This window comes from Leptodactylus fuscus, chromosome 2, assembly GCF_031893055.1.
Source record: "Leptodactylus fuscus isolate aLepFus1 chromosome 2, aLepFus1.hap2, whole genome shotgun sequence".
Taxonomy (NCBI): Eukaryota; Metazoa; Chordata; class Amphibia; order Anura; family Leptodactylidae; genus Leptodactylus; species Leptodactylus fuscus.
The window spans coordinates 261,412,349-261,435,917 of record NC_134266.1 but is presented as its reverse complement, the minus strand read 5'-3'; the positions used below and the strand labels follow the sequence as shown (position 1 = coordinate 261,435,917).

Sequence of the window (23,569 nt, the reverse complement as noted above, 5' to 3'; positions counted from 1 at the left end):
CAGGATAATGCAATGCCATGTCATAAAGCTGGAATCATCTCAGACTGGTTTCTTGAACATGACAATGAGTTCACTGTACTCCAATGGCCTCCACAGTCACCAGATCTCAATCCAATAGAGCATCTTTGGGATGTGGTGGAACGGGAGATTCGCATCATGGATGTGCAGCCGACAAATCTGCGGCAACTGTGTGATGCCATCATGTCAATATGGACCAAAATCTCTGAGGAATGCTTCCAGCACCTTGTTGAATCTATGCCACGAAGAATTGAGGCAGTTCTGAAGGCAAAAGGGGGTCCAACCCGTTACTAGCATGGTGTACCTAATAAAGTGGCCGGTGAGTGTAGTCACTGGGGTCTGCCAGGCACTGTGTGTAACCCCTCCAAACAAGTGAGAAGCGACGCTAGTGTCTGTTTGCAATGACATGCAGCAGAATAGTGAGTGCAGCTCTGGAGTATAATCATACTTGCCGACATTGTGGTTGGGGTTGTTGGGAGAATGACGTAAGCAGCACGCTGTCCTAATTTTTGGAAGCCACACCCACATCAGGACATTGCCACTCCCCTTTCAGCAATAATCGTGCTGCCCGTTTACCCTTTTCGGGCATGTCTGGCACAATTACTGTCAACAATGGGGCGAGGCCACTCCAAAAATGTGCACAGCCAGTTTCCTACACCCTTGCTCCAGTGTTGGCAAGTCTGACCAATGTAAGACGTATACCAGGGAAATATTTCATGTCCTGCAGATTCCTATTGGTAGGCAGACAACAGGCTGTTGTAGATCGCAGTGCTTCATTATAAAGGAGTAGTCCAAAATTAGAAAAACATGGCTGCCTTCTTCCAAAAAAACCACTGCAGCTTAAAGGGATTCTACCATTAAAAACTTTTTTTTTTTGTAGATAAGACGTCGGAATAGTCTTTAGAAAGGCTATTCGTCTCTTACCTTTAGATGTGATCTCCGCCGCGCCGTTACATAGAAATACCGGTTTTTACCGGTATGTAAATTAGTTCTCTGGCAGCGATGGGGGCGGGCCCCAGCACTGAAAATGCAATGGGGGCGTCCCCACTGCAGCTCGAGAACACGATCCTGCGACGCCTCTATCTTCGGCTGGATCCTCCCCTTCTTTCTTTGTCTTTCTTTGGCGTCACCTCCGACGCCTGCGCAGTTGGCTCTGCCAGTGAGACACCAGTAGAGCCGACTGCGCACGCACGGCCATAGTTCCAATGCCACAATTGCGCGCATGCGCAGTCGCTCAGTGTCTCACTGGCAGAGCCAACTGCGCAGGCGTCAGAAGTGACGCCGAAGAAAGACGGGGAGGATCCAGCAGAAGATAGAGGCGTCGCTGGTGCCTGTTTTCGAGCAGCAGTGGGGACGCCCCCATCGCATTTCCAGCGCTGGGGCCCGCCCCCATCGCTGCGAGAGAACTCATTTGCATACCGATAAAAACCGGTATTTCTAAGGAACGGCGCGGCGGAGATCACATCTAAAGGTAAGAGACGAATAGCCTTTCTAAAAGCTATTCCGACGTCTTATCTACAAAAAAAAAAAAAGTTTTTAATGGTAGAATCCCTTTAAGCCCATTCACCTTCATGGAGTTGCGCTGCAATACCATACCCAACCTGTAGACGCATGTGGTGCAGTTTTTGGAACTAGGCAGTCATCTTTTTTCTAATCTTAGGTAACCCCTTTTGATAACATAGCATCTAAACCATTATTCCTTACAAAAGTTTGCACAGTAGAGCTCCCCTTTAAGAGGCTCATTTGTCAATTCTGCCTATAGCTACAGTCCTATAAACTTAACTTTTTTTTCCTACACATCAATTATATACAGAGCACTTTTTGATTTATAGCCAAGGTTTACTACAGCAATGGATGTGAAAGACTGGAGTACAGTGTGGCCTTAAAGGGGACGTGTCAGACTGAAAACGCAGTGTAACCTGCAGGCAGCACGAGGAGCGGAGTATATATATGTATAGTTTTATGGGAAAAGTTCCGGTATAACCTGTATTTTATTTATTAGAACCTTTACTCATTCTTCGGAGTCCAGTAGGTGGGGCTTCTTAGTGATTCACTGAATAGGACCGCCCACAGGACTCCTAAGCCCAGAAGGAGCAGAGTTATAAATGAAGATTTTACAGGTTCTGCTCAATCTTTTCCCACAAACCTATATATCAATCTGCTCAGCTTCTCCTGCTCTATAACATGCCGCCTCCAGTTAAGCGTGTCTTTTCAATGTGACTGACGCGAAAAATTTAAATATTGTTGCCCCTTTAAAACACAAACAGTACCTAGACATAATGTAAACTGACCACTCATTGAAGGCCACAGTACCATGTACTCCAGCAGTACCATCTGCATTATGGGTTATGGCAAAATAATGAGAAATTACAGATTGTGCAGGACATTAAAGGGTTACCCAGGACCGATACTGAGATCCACTTCCTCTTCTCAGGAAGTGACATCATGTCTGTTGGTCACGTGGCCAAACTACAGCTCAGCCCCATTTATTTGAATGGGCTAAGCTGTAGCACGGCCATGTGACCAATGGACGTGAGGTCACTTCCTGAGAAGAGGAAGTGGATCTCAGTATCGGTCCTGGGTAACCCTTTAATGTCCTGCACATCGGAGCATTAAAGGACGGACATTAAGTCTATATCTTAGAGTGTTGTATGACCAGCAAGAGGCAACGTGGCGAAACCGAAAACCAGGTGTGCCCCCTCGTGCTACAATTCCCACTATCCTGGACAACTTACTCCTAATGTTGAGGGCAAGGAGTAAATGAGAAAGGAACAGTCGCTCTAATGGTGGCCATACACATTCAATGAACGTTGGCTGGGTCCAGCCGAGCATTTGTGTACCAGCAGGCCCTAATTATCACCCTAGGGCAAATGTTGAGGGAAAGACAGATCGTTCATGTCATATGTCAACATGCACAATCCTTCTGATGTCATTGGAGACAGGCCACCACCACAGGCCAAGTTGAATGTCTATGTCTACGTGGTGTTAGAAGACCGACAGACATCTACACAACCTTAGTGTGTCTATGAGAAGAAGGTCATGTCAAAGGGTCGAAAATTACCCTAAAATCTATTACTCCTACTGGGGCCACTGGAAACCAATATAGCATTGTAGTATGCCCCCATTTGGTATAAAAATAAGGAATACTTTCAGGCCACCTCTAACACCCAGGGCCAATATTTGGTGGGATGCCTTCACCCCTGCATACTGGGAGGAGTTAGTTTAAAGAAAAAACCCTAATGAGCTCCGAAAGTAACTGAACGTACCCCATGGTTGATGGGGTGGTCCCTTTTATCTACTTTTTGGGAAATCAACCTAATATACCATCATTTTATCACATAACATCACATTATTGTACATTATTGGCCAGTAATACAAGTAAATGTGGGAATGTTGCAGTATAACAAGAAAAATATACAAAAATTTTACACATTACCGCAAAATGTATTATTTTTTTTTAATGGTGAGCTTCAAACCTATATACATGGGGGGATTATCTCAGGAAACTGTGCTATATACACCGTGTAGTACCCTCCAATTTCTCTTGGTAAGTATGGTGTTACAGTTACTTGGAGGAGACCAAAGGGGGGTTACAGGGGACATCATGGCTCCCTAATGGAGTTTAACCCCTCCCCTGCTTACGCAAATGTCACCAATAGAGGAACTTACCCTTTAAAATCTGGTGACCATACCTTTTTTTGTTGGAATACCAGGCAACATGTGCAATATTTTTGAAATGTATACAACAAACTTTGATAGGGTTTCAGGAATGGCCTTTAAAAATTTCATCCAGATTAATATCTTTCATCCAGTCATCGTTGATGTGGCCGGTTTTCAGTAACGCATCGATGAAGTCAGAATCGCCATTCGGAGATGAACCCAATCCACCATTTTGGGAGAGAAAATCAAACGAACCCAAGTCATTGCTAGAGTCGCTCCGTGGAAACGCTCGAGAAATTTGATTGGCGGGACTGAAGGAGTTAGGTGACATGGGCAACCCTCCGCCAGCTTGGCTCATGCTTGGTAACATCGGTGATCTCAATGGAGATTGCCCATGGTTAAAGCCCCGTAGTGGTTCAATCGTTTGTCCACTGTTGGATGGTGCCATTGTATTTAAAGGAGTCATTTGTACCCCTGGGTTGACTTGGTTGGGCACCGATAGGGCACGTTGAGGGAACTGCTGATGACCTATCATACCTTGAACTGATTGGGTAGGATATTGGTTGGTGTTGGCATACCCTACCATATCCTGCCGTTTCACTTCTGAACTCATCCATTTCTGGGTGGGAGATGAGCTATTGATGACATTTTGAGGTCTCTGTCCTGGTGCACTTGGTCCATTGGGTCTAAAGGGTGGACCATTGTTTCCAGATTGGGTAGCAAAAGCTGGCATATTTGCCCCAGATGTGACGGCTGGTGGCCGTGATACAATATTACCATTCTGGTTTGTTCCCATCTGGTTTGGACTTGTTTGGTTCATACCATTATACATAGATTGTGGTGGACATGACACATTCCCATACATATTTGGACTTCCCTGAAGAGGTGGCATTCGAGATCCATGGTTTGTTGAAGAATGGCTTTGATTCTGGGGTGCCATATTTGCAGAAGGTGAATTTGGTAGAGCAGAATCTGGGTTAACAGTTGGCAAACCACCTGCCAAATAAAAAGTGTATTGAGTAAAACAAATAGAAAACCGCATATAAAACATAACAGTCCAGATCTATCTCCCTACATTATAAAAATGAATTTCTGTCTGTCTGTCTGTCTGTCTGTGCTCTAATGCGAACCAAACGACTGGACCGATCTTCACCAAATTTGGTACAGAGATACTTCCGATATCCGGGAAGGTTTAAGACGAGACTCCAACTCGCTCAGACGTACCGTTGCTGAGATACAGCATTCCAAACACAGTGCCCCCCCCCCCCTTAGCCAATACAAACCTGCAAGACTTTCATTCATATTCCAACTGCAATACACACGGTCACTCCACATGCACAATACAACACTCATATCCAAACTGAGATACACGCATCAGAGGATTAGATACACAGATCAGCACACAGTATCACACACCAGAGGATTAGATACACGTGTCTGCACACAGTCCCACAAACCAGAGGATTAAAGACGCACTTCTGCACACAGTTCCACACACTGAAGGATTTGATACGTGCATCTGCACACGGTTCCACATGCCGAAGGATTAGATACAGGCGTCTACACACAGTTCCACACTCCAGAGGATTAGATACGCGCATCTGCACACATTTGTACACACCATAGGATTAGATACACGTGTCTGCACAGAGTACGACATGCTGTAGGATTAGATACACACGTCTACACATAGTTCCACACTCCAGAGGATTAGATATGCGCATCTGCACACAGTTGTACACACCATAGGATTAGATACACGTGTCTGCACACAGTACCACATGCAGTAGGATTAGATACACGCGTCTACACATAGTTCCACACGCCGAAGGATTAGATACACGCCTCTTCACACAATACCACACAAGGGAGGATTAGATACGTGTGTGTGCACACAGTACCACACTTTGGAGGATTAGATACATGCCTCTGCACACAGTACCACAAGCCAGAGAATTAGATACGCGTCTCCGCACACAGTATCACACGGGGGAGGATTAGATACGCGCGTCTGCACACAGTACCACACGGGGGAGGATTAGATACGCACCTCTTCACACAATACCACACAGAGGAGGATTAGATACACGTGTCTTCACACAGTTGTACACGCCATAGGATTAGATACAAGCGTCTGCACACAGTACCACATGTCGTAGCATTAGATACGCGTGTCTGCACACAGTACCACTTGCCGTAGGATTAGATACGCGCATCTACACACAGTTCCACACTCCAGAGGATTAGATACGCGCATCTGCACACATTTGTACACGCCATAGGATTAGATACACACGTCTGCACAGAGTACCACATGCCGTAGGATTAGATACATGCGTCTACATACAGTTCCACACTCCAGAGGATTAGATACGCGCGTCTGCACACAGTTGTACACACCATAGGATTAGATACACGTGTCTGCACACAGTACCACATGCAGTAGGATTAGATACGCGCGTCTACACATAGTTCCACACGCCAAAGGATTAGATACGCGCCTCTTCACACAATACCACACAAGGGAGGATTAGATACGTGTGTGTGCACACAGTACCACACTTTGGAGGATTAGATACATGCCTCTGCACACAGTACCACAAGCCAGAGAATTAGATACGCGTCTCCGCACACAGTATCACACGGGGGAGGATTAGATACGTGCGTCTGCACACAGTACCACATGGGGGAGGATTAGATACGCGCGTCTGCACACAGTACCACATGGGGAGGATTAGATACGCGCGTCTACACACAGTACCACATGCCATAGGATTAGATACGTGCGTCTGCACACAGTACCACATGCCGGGGGATTGGATACACGCGTCTACACACAGTTCCACACGCCATAGGATTAGATATGCGCCTCTTCACACAATACCACACAGGGGAGGATTAGATACACGTGTCTTCACACAGTTGTACACGCCATAGGATTAGATACACGCGTCTGCACACAGTAACATATGCCGTAGGATTAGATACGCGCGTCTACACACAGTACCAGATGTTGTAGCATTAGATACGCGTGTCAGCACACAGTACCACTTGCCGTAGGATTAGATACGCGCATCTACACACAGTTCCACACTCCAGAGGATTAGATACGCGCATCTGCACACATTTGTACACGCCATAGGATTAGATACACACGTCTGCACAGAGTACCACATGCCGTAGGATTAGATACACGCGTTTACATACAGTTCCAAACTCCAGAGGATTAGATACGCGCGTCTGCACACAGTTGTACACGCCATAGGATTAGATACACGCGTATGCACACAGTACCACATGCAGTAGGATTAGATACATGCGTTTACATACAGTTCCACACTCCAGAGGATTAGATACGCGCCTCTTCACACAATACCACACAGGGGAGGATTAGATATGTGTGTGTGAACACAGTACCACAGTTTGGAGGATTAGATGCATGCCTCTGCACACAGTACCACAAGCCAGAGAATTAGATACGCGTCTCAGCACACAGTATCACACGGGGGAGGATTAGATACGTGCGTCTACACACAGTACCACATGCCATAGGATTAGATACACACGTCTACACATAGTTCCACACACCGAAGGATTAGATATGCGCCTCTTCACACAATACCACACAAGGGAGGATTAGATACGTGTGTGTGCACACAGTACCACACTTTGGAAGATTAGATACATGCCTCTGGACACAGTACCACAAGCCAGAGAATTAGATACGCGTTTCCGCACACAGTATCACACGGGGGAGGATTAGATACGCGTGTCTGCACACAGTACCACACGGGGAGGATTAGATACGCGCGTCTACACACAGTACCACACGCCAGAGGATTAGATACACGCGTCTGCACATAGTACCACATGCTGTAAGATTAGATATGCACGTCTGCACACAGTTTCATTTACCGGAGGATTAGATACGTGCCTCTTCACACAATGCCACACAGGGGAGGATTAGATAAACACATCTGTACACAGTACCACACCAACAAGGATTAGATACTTGCGTCTAAACACAGTACTGCATGGGGAAGGATTAGATACAGCTTTACTCCAGGTATCCATAACAACTGATCACAGGTTTTTCACTGATCTCCAAAATGAGATACACATAATCACATGACGCTTATGGACATACACACAAGCCACATAAAAAATACATCAGTACAAAATTGGACAATTCTTATGAGGCCACTACACAAACATAACATGTAATATACCCGTGCAAAGCCGGGTCATCCCTCTAGTATTGTATATATACAGTACATACACCTAGGAAAAATATTACATACCGTATCTTTCGGACTATAAGACGCACTTTTTTCCCCCAAATTTTGGGGGAAAAGAAGGGTGTGTCTTATAGTCCGAATGTGGCCGCCCAGCATCCACTGTAATAGAGATGCGGATGCCGGCAAGGGATAGATGCCGGCACAGGTTCTGGGGCCTGAGACATCACTACGCTCCTCTGCCCTGCATGAAGCCAGCAGCGGCAGGGGCGATGCTATTCTGCTTCTCTGTCCCCCCGCCGCTGGCTTCATGCAGGGCAGAGGAGCGCAGCGATGTCTCAGGCCCCAGGCGGGGGCATCCCTCGCCGGCATCCGCCTCTCTATTACTGCGGATGCCGGGTCTGGATTGGCGGCCCCTTCTCCTCCCCCCCCCCCAAAGTGTAAACTACCCCCCCAGGGCCGGTCCCCACCGGCCCCATACCTTTAGTGATGCAGGCCGGCTCCTGCGCGGCGAAATCGCAGGAGCCGACCTGTTTGGGTGACAGCCGGGAGCCTAATGAAGGCTCCCAGGCCTGTCACTGCTATATTAGTATTGCGGCTGGGTCTATGACCAGCCGTAATACTAATATACAGAATGTTCCATAAACGGCAATACAGTTGTATTGTCGTCTATGGGACTTGCAACCAAGCGACTGCAGGTTCAAGCCCCCGGGGGGGAATAAAATAGTAAAAAAAAAAAAAAAAAAAAAAAAAAAGCTTTAAAAATATATAATAAAAAAATGAATTAAATAAAAGTTCTAAATCACCTTTCCCTAGAATACATATAACAGTAGAAAATCATATGTCACAAGGTGATCTAAGCAATAGACATTCCCCAAAATGGTATAACTAAAAAGTACATCTGGCCCCGCAAAAAAAAAAACACTCTATGTGTCCCCGTACAGCTGCAGGGTCACCTGTCTATGTGGCCTTGCAGCTGTTGCAAAACTACAACTCCCATATATTAAATATTTTACAATTTTTTGCTTCAAAATTTTTTTCCCCTATTTTCCTCCTCTAAAACCTAGGTGCGTCTTATAGTCCGTAAATTACGGTACTTTGTACTTTCTGTACTCAGATGTCAGATCATGGACTTATCTAAAAGCTAAAATGGGGAACTACCTAAATATCTTAAAGAAGACCTTCCATGTCCTCCATTGGCGGTATTATATACTGCTACAAAGCTGACAGTGCACTAAATTCAGTGCATTGTCAGCCTTCACAGTATGCGCCCGGGAGCCAGAGATATTGGTGCTGTTGGTTTTGGCGCTGATATCCCTCCACTGTCAGAAGGGCGAGCCTTACAGTCTAGTGTCATCGCTGGGAGTTGAGGAACATCTCTCTGACAGTAATCTTCCATAGCCAAGAGTACAGTCAGCTTTCTAGTATTATATAATACTGCCAATCTGCGAGGAAATCAAAGTTGAATTTCAACATCCATCCCTTTATTTCTTAGGGGAGACAAGTCACTTGCAGATATCTCTTACTCCCCTAATTTCTTATTGACCACTGGGCCAAGGCAAGATGTCGGGAAGAACAGCTGTTGGCTGAATGGTATTTAAAGGGGTTGTCCAGGATCTGAAGTTATCGGATAATGATGGATAGATCGTCGGTATCAGATCAGTCAGGGACGGACTCTGAACTGATCAGAAGACATAGACTAAGTAGCGCTGCCCCTATTCAAGTAAATGTGAGCCGGGTCGCAGCTCCAAGCCCGACCACTACACTACACGGACCAGACATGCAGTATACAGAGCTCCATACAAGGTAGTGGTGGCTCAGGGGAACTGCAGCTCCCGGTCACTGTCTTGACTATGAGCAGGGCTGCTTTGGTCTTTGCTTTGTATGTGGCTTCCATCAACTGCATTAGCTGATCGGTTCAAGTTTTGGTATCAGACCCGACTGATCAGATCAGACTGTCTTCAGATCCTGGATAACCCTTTTAAGTTGTATGGCCACCCTAAGACAGACAAGTTATACATTGCTGACTATTGGGTCACGTGCCTTACCTAGAAGCCCGTAGAAAGTGATATGGTCCATAGTCTATGGTCAGCTGGCAGTGACATTGTCTTAACAATTGTTATCCCAAACATCTTATAAGGTTACATCAGCAGTAGTGCGACCTTAGTCTGAAAACAATACTCAATTCTTGCAGCGCCGTATAGATGGATAAAAGATGGACTGTCAATTGTATTGTCTGGCGTCCAGATATAGTCAAGGAGGCTGCAGAGGTCAGTAGGGTGCAGTGGAATATATGTGTATATTTTGATAGGGATTACGCGTTATGGAGGAGAATTTCCTCCTTCATCCTATCACTTATGAAGGATCTGACCAAGGAGGAAGATCTCTGCAACACGTAATCCCTATTTAAATAACACTTTCACTGCACCCTATGGATGTTTGCAGCACCTTTGACCCTATTTGTTCTTCAGACAACACGCTTGACATTGCTGTTATCCATCTATTTGGCGCGGCAATAAGGCTCTGGCATATTTTTAGTGCAAGTTCGTGCTACCTGATCTGACCTCAGAAGAAGTTTGGCATAGACAATAGTCCAGGTCGGATGCGTCATCTGTTACGTCCTTCTTATAGAGTTGTGCCTACCCTAGCACAACTCTTCAAGGCGAGTCCCCATTTTTGGGGTAAGGGTGAAGGGTTGGTCCCATTGACCACACTGCACTGCCCTATGGTAGCGCTGTCTCCTGCTTTGAGATCGTCTTAGCTTGCCAAGTTTTAGTATAGGCCTATGCAACTAGCCATAAAACATCCATGTTGTAAGGATCCATACTTAAGGGGTGATCCAAGATTAGAAAACATGCCTGCTTTTTTCTCCTCAGGAGGTGACATCTTGTCCATGGTCAGATAGTCATGCCCCAGGTTGGTCGCCAGCTGTAGCATGTCCAAGAGACCAATGGACGTGATGTCCCTTCTTGAGAAGAAGAAAGCTGCCATGTTTTCTAATCCTTTAAGGAGCAGTATATCAACCAGGGACAGAAATAGACTTGACAGGTTGATCAGAAGGGCCAGCTCTGTCCTGGGGAGCCCCCTGGACCCAGTACAGACGGTGGGTGACAGAAGGATACTGTCTGTGGTGACCTCCATGCGAGAGAAAAAATCCCCCCCCATGTATGGGACCTTGATGGGACTTGGCAGCACTGTAAGTGACCGTCTGCTTCACCCCAAGTGTGAGAAGGAGCTATCGCAAGTCCTTCCTTCCAACCGCGACCAGGCTGTATAATCTACATCAAACCAAGCGAAGATCACTCCGCACAGAGAACTAAATGACTATAAAGTCTTCCTTCTTTCTTCTTCTGTTCCTTAGCTGCTATGGACTCCTAGTATATCTTCTCTTCTCAGCATATGTGTGTCTACTAGAGATGAGCGAACAGTGTTCTATCGAACTCATGTTCGATCGGATATTAGGCTGTTCGGCATGTTCGAATCGAATCGAACACCGCGTGGTAAAGTGCGCCATTACTCGATTCCCCTCCCACCTTCCCTGGCGCCTTTTTTGCTCCAATAACAGCGCAGGGTAGGTGGGACAGGAACTACGACACCGGTGACGTTGAAAAAAGTAGGCAAAACCCATTGGCTGCCGAAAACATGTGACCTCTAATTTAAAAGAACAGCGACGCCCAGCTTCACGTCATTCTGAGCTTGCAATTCACCGGGGACGGAGGTTTCCGTCCAGTTAGCTAGGGCTTAGATTCTGGGTAGGCAGGGACAGGCTAGGATAGGAAGGAGAAGACAACCAACAGCTCTTATAAGAGCTAAATTCCAGGGAGAAGCTTGTCAGTGTAACGTGGCACTGACGGGCTCAATCGCCGCAACCCAGCTTTCCCAGGATCCTGAATGGAATACACTGACAGTGTATTCCCGTATACCCCATATATACACCCCAAATCCCCGTTCCAACGGTGTGCCCCCCCACCTTCACCCCAGAAATACCCTGCAAGTCCCCTAGCAATAGAATTGGGGCTATATACACCCACTATTTTTGCTACTGCCATATAGTGCCATTGTCTGACTGGGAATTCAAAGAATATATTGGGGTTATAAATACCCTCATTTCTTGCTACTGGTATATAGTGCCATTGTCTGACTGGGAATTCAAAGAATATATTGGGGTTACAAATACCCTCATTTCTTGCTACTGCCATATAGTGCCAGTTTCTGACTGGTAATTCAAAGAATATATTGGGGTTACGTGCACCCAAAATTTTTGCTACTGGTATATAGTGCCATTGTCTGACTGGGAATTCAAAGAATATATTGGGGTTACAAATACCCTCATTTCTTGCTACTGCCATATAGTGCCAGTTTCTGACTGGTAATTCAAAGAATATATTGGGGTTATGTGCGCCCACAATTTTTGCTACTGGTATATAGTGCCAATTTCTAACTGGGAATTCAAAATGCGCAAGGCTCCCGGAAAGGGACGTGGACGAGGCCGTGGGCGAGGTCGGGGGAATGGTTCTGGGGAGCAAGGTAGCAGTGAAGCCACAGGGCGTCCCGTGCCTACTCCTGTGGGGCAGCAAGCATTGCGCCACTCCACAGTGCCAGGGTTGCTTGCCACATTAACTAAACTGCAGGGTACAAACCTTAGTAGGCCCGAGAACCAGGAACAGGTCTTGCAATGGCTGTCAGAGAACGCTTACAGCACATTGTCCAGCAGCCAGTCAGACTCTGCCTCCTCTCCTCCTATTACCCAACAGTCTTGTCCTCCTTCCTCCCAAAATTCCCAAGCTTCACAGAACAATAACCCCAACTGTCCCTGCTCCCCAGAGCTGTTCTCCGCTCCTTTCATTGTCCCTCAACCTGCCCCTCCACGTCACGATTCCACGAACCTAACAGAGGAGCATCTGTGTCCAGATGCTCAAACACTAGAGTCTCCTCCATCTCCGTTCGATTTGGTGGTGGATGACCAGCAACCCACCCTCATCGACGATGATGTGACGCAGTTGCCGTCAGGGCATCCAGTTGACCGGCACATTGTGCGGGAGGAGGAGATGAGACAGGAGTTGGAAGAGGAAGTGGTGGATGATGAGGACACTGACCCGACCTGGACAGGGGGGATGTCAAGCGGGGAAAGTAGTGTGGATGTTGAGGCAGGTGCAGCACCAAAAAGGGTAGCTAGAGGCAGAGGCAGAGGTCAGCAGCTTAGGCGAAGCCAGGCCACACCCGGAATCTCCCAAGATGTTCCAGTTCGTACCCAGCCCCGAAAAACTCCCACCTCGAGGGCACGTTTCTCGAAGGTGTGGAGTTTTTTCAAGGAATGCGCCGAGGACAGATATAGTGTTGTCTGCACAATTTGCCTCTCGAAATTGATTAGGGGCTCTGAGAAGAGCAACCTGTCCACCACTTCAATGCGCCGTCATTTGGAATCCAAGCACTGGAATCAGTGGCAGGCAGCAACGGCAGGACAAAGGCCGCCTGCCGTTCACGCCACTGCCACTGCCTCTGCCACTGCTGACTGTGCTGGCGATGCACTCCAGAGGACGAGCCAGGACACCACTTCATCTGCCTCCGCCACTTTGTTGACTTCTTCCTCATCCTCCCCTGTTCCTGTCTTATCTCCTTCTCCTACACCATCAAAGGCACCATCAGGCGCTTCTTTACAACAACCCACCATCTCTCAGACATTGGAGCGGCGGCAGAAATACACTGCTAACCACCCACACGCGCAAGCCTTGAACGCCAACATCGCTAAACTGCTGGCCCAGGAGATGTTGGCGTTCCGGCTTGTTGAAACTCCCGCCTTCCTGGACCTGATGGCAACTGCGGCACCTCGCTATGCCGTCCCTAGCCGTCACTACTTCTCCCGGTGTGCCGTCCCCGCCTTGCACCAGCACGTGTCACTCAACATCAGGCGGGCCCTTAGTTCCGCGCTTTGCACAAAGGTCCACTTGACCACCGACGCGTGGACAAGTGCATGCGGACAGGGACGCTACATTTCACTGACGGCACACTGGGTGAATGTAGTTGAGGCTGGGACTGCTTCCCAAACTGGCCCGGTGTACCTCGTCTCCCCGCCTAACATTCCTGGCAGGGACACGAGAAGAACACCCCCCTCCTCCTCCTCCTCCACCGCCTCCTCCTCCGCTGTTAGATTGACCCCAGCTACGAGTTGGAAACGTTGCAGCACTGGCGTTGGTAGACGTCAGCAGGCTGTGCTGAAGCTGATCAGCTTGGTGGACAGACAGCACACTGCCTCCGAGGTGAGGGATGCCCTCCTCGATGAGACGGCAATATGGTTTGAGCCGCTGCACCTGGGCCCAGGCATGGTCGTTTGTGATAACGGCCGGAACCTGGTAGCAGCTCTGGAGCTTGCCGGACTCCAACATGTTCCATGCCTGGCCCACATCTTCAACCTAGTGGTGCAACGTTTCCTAAAGAGCTACCCCAATGTTCCAGAGCTACTGGTGAAAGTGCGGCGCATGTGCGCCCACTTTCGCAAGTCGACAGTAGCCGCTGCTAGCTTAAAATCTCTCCAGCAACGCCTACATGTGCCAAAACACCGGCTTTTGTGCGACGTCCCCACACGCTGGAACTCAACGTTTCAGATGTTGAATAGAGTGGTTGAGCAGCAGAGACCTTTGATGGAATACCAGCTACAAAACCCTAGGGTGCCACAAAGTCAGCTGCCTCAGTTTCACATCCATGAGTGGCCATGGATGAGAGACCTTTGTGACATCCTACGGGTGTTTGAGGAGTCCACAAGGAGGGTGAGCTCTGAGGATGCGATGGTGAGCCTTACAATCCCGCTCTTGTGTGTTCTGAGAGAATCCCTGATTGACATCAGGGATAACTCAGATCACACAGAGGAGTCAGGGATAGCATCCGATCCGTCACAGCTGGAGAGTAGGTCCACACATCTGTCCGCTTCATCGCGTTTAATGGAGGAGGAGGAGGAGGAGGAAGAAGAGTTGTCCGATGATGTGATGGTGATACAGGAGGCTTCCGGGCAACTTCGAATCGTCCCATTGTTGCAGCGCGGATGGGTAGACATGGAGGATGAGGAGGAAATGGAGATTGAACTTTCCGGTGGGGCCAGAGGAGTCATGCCAACTAACACTGTGGCAGACATGGCTGAGTTCATGTTGGGGTGCTTTACAACCGACAAGCGTATTGTCAAAATCATGGAGGACAACCAGTACTGGATCTTTGCTATCCTTGACCCCCGGTATAAAAACAACATCTCCTCTTTTATTCCGGAAGAGGGGAGGGCCAATCGCATCAATGCTTGCCACAGGCAATTGGTGCAGAATATGATGGAGATGTTTCCAGCATGTGACGTTGGCGGCAGGGAGGGCAGTTCCTCCAGTAGGCAACCAAGTTCTCACCGGTCCACACAAACGAGGGGCACACTGTCTAAGGTCTGGGACACCTTGATGGCACCCCCTCGCCAAAGTGCCGCCACGGAGGGTCCTAGTGTCACCAGGCGTGAGAAGTATAGGCGCATGTTGCGGGAATACCTTTCCGACCACAGCCCTGTCCTCTCCGACCCCTCTGCGCCCTACACGTATTGGGTGTCGAAGTTGGACCTGTGGCTTGAACTTGCCCTATATTGGAGGTGCTGTCCTGTCCTGCCGCCAGCGTCCTGAGACGCAGCAGTGCAGTGCAGCCGGTGGCATCATCACTGACAAGCGCACCCGTCTGTCAGCTGAGAGTGCCGACCGGCTCACTTTGATAAAAATGAACCACCACTGGATAGAGCCTTCATTTTTGTGCCCACCTGTGTAAAGCACCCCAACATGAAACTCCATGTCTGTACTCAACCTCTCCAATTCCTCCGCATCCTCATACTCATCCACCATAAGCGTTGCACAATTCTGCTAATACTAGGCTCCCTCCACCCTGATTTCCCCCAACTCTGCTGGTTAGAGGCTCCCTCCACCCTGATTTCCACCAACTCTGCTGGTTAGAGGCTCCCTCCACCCTGCTTTCCCACAACTCTGCTGGTTGGAGGCTCCCTCCACCCTGCTTTCCCACAACTCTGCTGGTTAGAGGCTCCCTCCACCCTGATTTCCACCAACTCTGCTGGTTAGAGGCTCCCTCCACCCTGCTTTCCCACAACTCTGCTGGTTAGAGGCTCCCTCCACCCTGATTTCCACCAACTCTGCTGGTTAGAGGCTCCCTCCACCCTGTTTTCCCACAACTCTGCTGGTTAGAGGCTCCCTCCACCATGAATTGGTCCAAACTGGGCTGTTTAGAGGCTCCCTCCACCATGAATTGGTCCAAACTGGGGTTTTTAGAGGCTCCCTCCACCATGAATTGGTCCAAACTGGGCTGTTTAGAGGCTCCCTCCACCATGAATTGGTCCAAACTGGGGTTTTTAGAGGCTCCCTCCACCATGAATTGGTCCAAACTGGGGTTTTTAGAGGCTCCCTCCACCATGAATTTGCCCAAACTGGGCTGTTTAGAAGCTCACTCCACCATCAATTGGTCCAAAATGGGTTTTTTAGAGACTCCCTCCACCATGAATTTGCCCAAACTGGGCTGGTTAGAGGCTCCCTCCACCATTAATTGGTCCAAACTGGGCTGGTTAGAGGCTCCCTCCACCATGAATTTGCCCAAACTGGGCTGGTTAGAGGCTCCCTCCACCATGAATTTGCCCAAACTGGGCTGGTTAGAGGCTCCCTCCACCATGAATTTGCCCAAACTGGGCTGTTTAGAGGCTCCCTCCATCATGAATTGGTCCAAAATGGGTTTTTTAGAGACTCCCTCCACCATGAATTTGCCCAAACTGGGCTGGTTAGAGGCTCCCTCCACCATTAATTGGTCCAAACTGGGCTGGTTAGAGGCTCCCTCCACCATGAATTTGCCCAAACTGGGCTGTTTAGAGGCTCCCTCCATCATGAATTGGTCCAAACTGGGCTGGTTAGAGGCTCCCTCCACCATGAATTGGTCCAAACTGGGTTTTTTAGAGGCTCCCTCCACCATGAATTGGTCCAAACTGGGCTGGTTAGAGGCTCCCTCCACCATGAATTGGTCCAAACTGGGTTTTTTAGAGGCTCCCTCCACCATGAATTGGTCCAAACTGGGCTGGTTAGAGGCTCCCTCCACCATGAATTGGTCCAAACTGGGTTTTTTAGAGGCTCCCTCCACCATGAATTTGCCCAAACTGGGCTGGTTAGAGGCTCCCTCCACCATTAATTGGTCCAAACTGGGCTGGTTAGAGGCTCCCTCCACCATGAATTTGCCCAAACTGGGCTGTTTAGAGGCTCCCTCCATCATGAATTGGTCCAAACTGGGGTTTTAGAGGCTCCCTCCACCATGAATTGGTCCAAAATGGGTTGGTTAGAGGCTCCCTCCACCATGAATTTGCCCAAACTGGGCTGGTTAGAGGCTCCCTCCACCATGAATTTGCCCAAACTGGGCTGGTTAGAGGCTCCCTCCACCATGAATTTGCCCAAACTGGGCTGGTTAGAGACTCCCTCCACCATGAATTTGCCCAAACTGGGCTGGTTAGAGGCTCCCTCCACCATTAATTGGTCCAAACTGGGCTGGTTAGAGGCTCCCTCCACCATGAATTTGCCCAAACTGGGCTGTTTAGAGGCTCCCTCCATCATGAATTGGTCCAAACTGGGCTGATTAGAGGCTCCCTCCACCATGAATTGGTCCAAAATGGGTTGGTTAGAGGCTCCCGCCACCATGAATTTGCCCAAACTGGGCTGGTTAGAGGCTCCCTCCACCATGAATTTGCCCAAACTGGGCTGGTTAGAGGCTCCCTCCACCATGAATTTGCCCAAACTGGGCTGGTTAGAGGCTCCCTCCACCATGAATTTGCCCAAACTGGGCTGTTTAGAGGCTCCCTCCATCATGAATTGGTCGAAACTGGGGTTTAAGAGGCTCCCTCCACCATGAATTGGTCCAAAATGGGTTTTTTAGAGACTCCCTCCACCATGAATTTGCCCAAACTGGGCTGGTTAGAGGCTCCCTCCACCATTAATTGGTCCAAACTGGGCTGGTTAGAGGCTCCCTCCACCATGAATTTGCCCAAACTGGGCTGTTTAGAGGCTCCCTCCATCATGAATTGGTCCAAACTGGGCTGGTTAGAGGCTCCCTCCACCATGAATTGGTCCAAACTGGGGTTTTTTAGAGGCTCCCTCAACCATGAATTGGTCCAAACTGGGCTGGTTAGAGGCTCCCTCCACCATGAATTGGTCCAAACTGGGTTTTTTAGAGGCTCCCTCCACCATGAATTTGCCCAAACTGGGCTGGTTAGAGGCTCCCTCCACCATGAATTTGCCCAAACTGGGCTGTTTAGAGGCTCCCTCCACCATGAATTTGCCCAAAGTGGGCTGGTTAGAGGCTCCCTCCACCATAAATTGGTCCAAACTGGGTTTTTTAGAGGCTCCCTCCACCATGAATTGGTTCAAACTGGGCTGGTTAGAGGCTCCCTCCACCATGAATTGGTCCAAACTGGGCTGGTTAGAGGCTCCCTCCACCATGAATTGGTCCAAACTGGGTTTTTTAGAGGCTCCCTCCACCATGAATTGGTCCAAACTGGGGTTTTTAGAGGCTCCCTCCACCATGAATTTGCCCAAACTCTGCTGGTTAGAGGCTCCCTCCACCATGAATTGGTCCAAACTGGGGTTTTTTAGAGGCTCCCTCCACCATGAATTGGTCCAAACTGGGGTTTTTTAGAGGCTCCCTCCACCATGAATTGGTCCAAACTGGGCTGGTTAGAGGCTCCCTCCACCATTAATTGGTCCAAACTGGGCTGATTAGAGGCTCCCTCCATCATGAATTGGTCCAAACTGGGCTGGTTAGAGGCTCCCTCCACCATGAATTGGTCCAAACTGGGTTTTTTTTAGAGGCTCCCTCCACCATGAATTGGTCCAAACTGGGCTGGTTAGAGGCTCCCTCCACCATGAATAGGTCCAAACTGGGTTTTTTAGAGGCTCCCTCCACCATGAATTTGCCCAAACTGGGCTGGTTAGAGGCTCCCTCCACCATTAATTGGTCCAAACTGGGCTGGTTAGAGGCTCCCTCCACCATGAATTTGCCCAAACTGGGCTGTTTAGAGGCTCCCTCCATCATGAATTGGTCCAAACTGGGGTTTTAGAGGCTCCCTCCACCATGAATTGGTCCAAAATGGGTTTTTTAGAGACTCCCTCCACCATGAATTTGCCCAAACTGGGCTGGTTAGAGGCTCCCTCCACCATGAATTGGTCCAAACTGGGCTGGATAGAGGCTCCCTCCACCATGAATTTGCCCAAACTGGGCTGTTTAGAGGCTCCCTCCATCATGAATTGGTCCAAACTGGGCTGGTTAGAGGCTCCCTCCACCATGAATTGGTCCAAAATGGGTTGGTTAGAGGCTCCCTCCACCATGAATTTGCCCAAACTGGGCTGGTTAGAGGCTCCCTCCACCATGAATTTGCCCAAACTGGGCTGGTTAGGTGCTCCCTCCACCATGAATTTGCCTAAACTGGGCTGGTTAGAGGCTCCCTCCACCATGAATTTGCCCAAACTGGGCTGTTTAGAGGCTCCCTCCATCATGAATTGGTCCAAACTGGGGTTTTAGAGGCTCCCTCCACCAGGAATTGGTCCAAAATGGGTTTTTTAGAGACTCCCTCCACCATGAATTTGCCCAAACTGGGCTGGTTAGAGGCTCCCTCCACCATTAATTGGTCCAAACTGGGCTGGTTAGAGGCTCCCTCCACCATGAATTTGCCCAAACTGGGCTGTTTAGAGGCTCCCTCCATCATGAATTGGTCCAAACTGGGCTGGTTAGAGGCTCCCTCCACCATGAATTGGTCCAAACTGGGTTTTTTTAGAGGCTCCCTCCACCATGAATTGGTCCAAACTGGGCTGGTTAGAGACTCCCTCCACCATTAATTGGTCCAAACTGGGCTGGTTAGAGGCTCCCTCCACCATGAATTTGCCCAAACTGGGGTTTTAGAGGCTCCCTCCACCATGAATTGGTCCAAAATGGGTTTTTTAGAGACTCCCTCCACCATGAATTTGCCCAAACTGGGCTGGTTAGAGGCTCCCTCCACCATGAATTTGCCCAAACTGGGCTGGTTAGAGGCTCCCTCCACCATTAATTGGTCCAAACTGGGTTTTTTAGAGGCTCCTTCCACCATGAATTGGTCCAAACTGGGCTGGTTAGAGGCTCCCTCCACCATGAATTGGTCCAAACTGGGGTTTTTAGAGGCTCCCTCCACCATGAATTGGTCCAAACTGGGGTTTTTAGAGGCTCCCTCCACCATGAATTTGCCCAAACTCTGCTGGTTAGAGGCTCCCTCCACCATGAATTGGTCCAAACTGGGTTTTTTTAGAGGCTCCCTCCACCATGAATTGGTCCAAACTGGGCTGGTTAGAGGCTCCCTCCACCATGAATTGGTCCAAACTGGGTTTTTTAGAGGCTCCCTCCACCATGAATTTGCCGAAACTGGGCTGGTTAGAGGCTCCCTCCACCATGAATTGGTCCAAACTGGGCTGGTTAGAGGCTCCCTCCACCATGAATTTGCCCAAACTGGGCTGTTTAGAGGCTCCCTCCATCATGCATTGGTCCAAACTGGGGTTTTAGAGGCTCCCTCCAACATGAATTGGTCCAAAATGGGTTTTTTAGAGACTCCCTCCACCATGAATTTGCCCAAACTGGGCTGGTTAGAGGCTCCCTCCACCATTAATTGGTCCAAACTGGGCTGGTTAGAGGCTCCCTCCACCATGAATTTGCCCAAACTGGGCTGTTTAGAGGCTCCCTCCATCATGAATTGGTCCAAACTGGGCTGGTTAGAGGCTCCCTCCACCATGAATTGGTCCAAAATGGGTTGGTTAGAGGCTCCCTCCACCATGAATTTGCCCAAACTGGGCTGGTTAGAGGCTCCCTCCACCATGAATTTGCCCAAACTGGGCTGGTTAGAGGCTCCCTCCACCATGAATTTGCCCAAACTGGGCTGGTTAGAGGCTCCCTCCACCATGGATTTGCCCAAACTGGGCTGGTTAGAGGCTCCCTCCACCATGAATTTGCCAAAACTGGGCTGTTTAGAGGCTCCCTCCATCATGAATTGGTCCAAACTGGGGTTTTAGAGGCTCCCTCCACCATGAATTGGTCCAAAATGGGTTTTTTAGAGACTCCCTCCACCATGAATTTGCCCAAACTGGGCTGGTTAGAGGCTCCCTCCACCATTAATTGGTCCAAACTGGGCTGGTTAGAGGCTCCCTCCACCATGAATTTGCCCAAACTGGGCTGTTTAGAGGCTCCCTCCATCATGAATTGGTCCAAACTGGGCTGGTTAGAGGCTCCCTCCACCATGAATTGGTCCAAACTGGGGTTTTTTAGAGGCTCCCTCCACCATGAATTGGTCCAAACTGGGGTTTTAGAGGCTCCCTCCACCATGAATTGGTCCAAAATGGGTTTTTTAGAGACTCCCTCCACCATGAATTTGCCCAAACTGGGCTGGTTAGAGGCTCCCTCCACCATGAATTTGCCCAAACTGGGCTGGTTAGAGGCTCCCTCCACCATGAATTTGCCCAAACTGGGCTGTTTAGAGGCTCCCTCCACCATGAATTGGTCCAAACTGGGTTTTTTAGAGGCTCCCTCCACCATGAATTGGTCCAAACTGGGCTGGTTAGAGGCTCCCTCCACCATGAATTGGTCCAAACTGGGCTGGTTAGAGGCTCCCTCCACCATGAATTGGTCCAAACTGGGTTTTTTAGAGGCTCCCTCCACCATGAATTGGTCCAAACTGGGCTGGTTAGAGGCTCCCTCCACCATGAATTGGTCCAAACTGGGCTGGTTAGAGGCTCCCTCCACCATGAATTGGTCCAAACTGGGGTTTTTAGAGGCTCCCTCCACCATGAATTGGTCCAAACTGGTTTTTTTAGAGGCTCCCTCCACCATGAATTGGTCCAAACTGGGCTGGTTAGAGGCTCCCTCCACCATGAATTGGTCCAAACTGGGCTGGTCAGAGGCTCCCTCCACCATGAATTTGCCCAAACTGGGCTGTTTAGAGGCTCCCTCCACCATGAATTTGCCCACACTGGGCTGGTTAGAGGCTCCCTCCACCATGAATTGGTCCAAACTGGGGTTTTTAGAGGCTCCCTCCACCATGAATTGGTCCAAACTGGGGTTTTTAGAGGCTCCCTCCACTATGAATTTGCCCAAACTCTGCTGGTTAGAGGCTCAATCCACCCTGATTTTCAAAACAAATGTTGGTGCCAACCTCAACTTACTACAAGGGCCAAATTCACTGCTGGTGACAAGCTCTCCTCACTGCAAGTGCCAAATACACATGTTTCAAGGTGTTTTCCTACTGTCAGAGAGGTGGTATTGAGTGTGTAAAGTGTGTAGTTGTTAGGCTGTGATGTTGGGGTAATAGAGGGTCTTTGGTGTGTTAGATGCCCCCAGACATGCTTCCCCTGCTGTCCCAGTGTCATTCCAGAGGTGTTGGCATCATTTCCTGGGGTGTCATAGTGGACTTGGTGACCCTCCAGACACGGATTTGGGTTTCCCCCTTAACGAGTATCTGTTCCCCATAGACTATAATGGGGTTCGAAACCCGTTCGAACACACGAACATTGAACGGCTGTTCGAATCGAATTTCGAACCTCGAACATTTTAGTGTTCGCTCATCTCTAGTGTCTACGTCTGTAATATATTACTGTGTAGTATCCTGTATCTGTATTACTATGCTGCTGTAACATGCTGAAATTTCCCCACTGTGGGACTATTAAAGGATTATCTTATCACCTGCTTTGTGCCCCTCCGGTTTCATTCGAAGCATATGGGCGGCTTTTGTTTTTTCACAGGTTCCAAGGCGTTCTTGCTCACGTCTTATTGTGGAGGTATCTAGTTGTGGTCACTTAGTAGACGGACTTGTGTACGGCAGGGCCTCCTCGCGCAGCCTCCATACCCAAGTCTCCGCTCTATACAGCAGCTCGTAACCTTTATTTCCCAATAATCGTCACTTTTTTTTCCCTCTTGCAAATGAACCATTCTCTACGTAACCTAGCCCATGATGTATATTATTGCCCGCCGTATTTATTGCCGCTATTCAAATGAAAGAGCAGCTGTCAGGGGACTTGGATGAATTGCTAATTTTATTCAGAATTTTCAGCTTTTTTATTTACTAACGTATTTCTACAAGGATTCCTCTCTTCTGTTTTGGCAGCGGGGACAAGAGCTGATTTAACAAGTTCAGTAAGGCTGTCCGAGACGGTAATAAATTAAAGTTATGTGCAGCCAGCCAATAAAAATGTCACTGCGAGATCTGAAAAAAAAAAATAAAACTTTGCACTTGTTTGTGCCGGTCGTATGTCTATGTACGGAGCTATAATGAGCCGCGTTATAGTTCTGCTTCTTCGCCGGGAAAATTTAGGGCTGCGAGGGAATCACATCTTAACGGGAAATAAACAGAATCTTTAAGAATCTGACATCTGCTTTTGGTGCCAGTTCGGAGCACCCAGGATCATTGTCCCTGCCCGTCCCCTGCACAGGAGTAAAAAATGGCTCCAAGATCACCACGTCTGGGTTGGAATCCCACCAAGGCCATGAGATGTTTGAGATGAATTTGGCTTTCACTGTTGTATATACATGGTCACCCAGGGTAGATTTTTAGTGCACCCCTATAAGGAGATGCATTTTGTTGGCCTCTTTGGTTT

General features: G+C 48.8%; 1 protein-coding gene across 1 annotated transcript in view; it reads right to left on the bottom strand.

Annotated features, from left to right (window-relative positions):
* Nucleotides 1–3,736: 3,736 nt before the first annotated feature.
* Nucleotides 3,737–23,569, bottom strand: part of MAML2 (mastermind like transcriptional coactivator 2) — a 123,673-nt gene continuing 103,840 nt past the window's right edge. Inside the window, exon 6 of the mRNA XM_075266162.1 lies at nt 3,737–4,674. Coding sequence (XP_075122263.1) covers nt 3,782–4,674 — 893 coding nt within the window. The 3' untranslated portion in view covers nt 3,737–3,781. The remainder of the gene's footprint in view (nt 4,675–23,569) is intronic.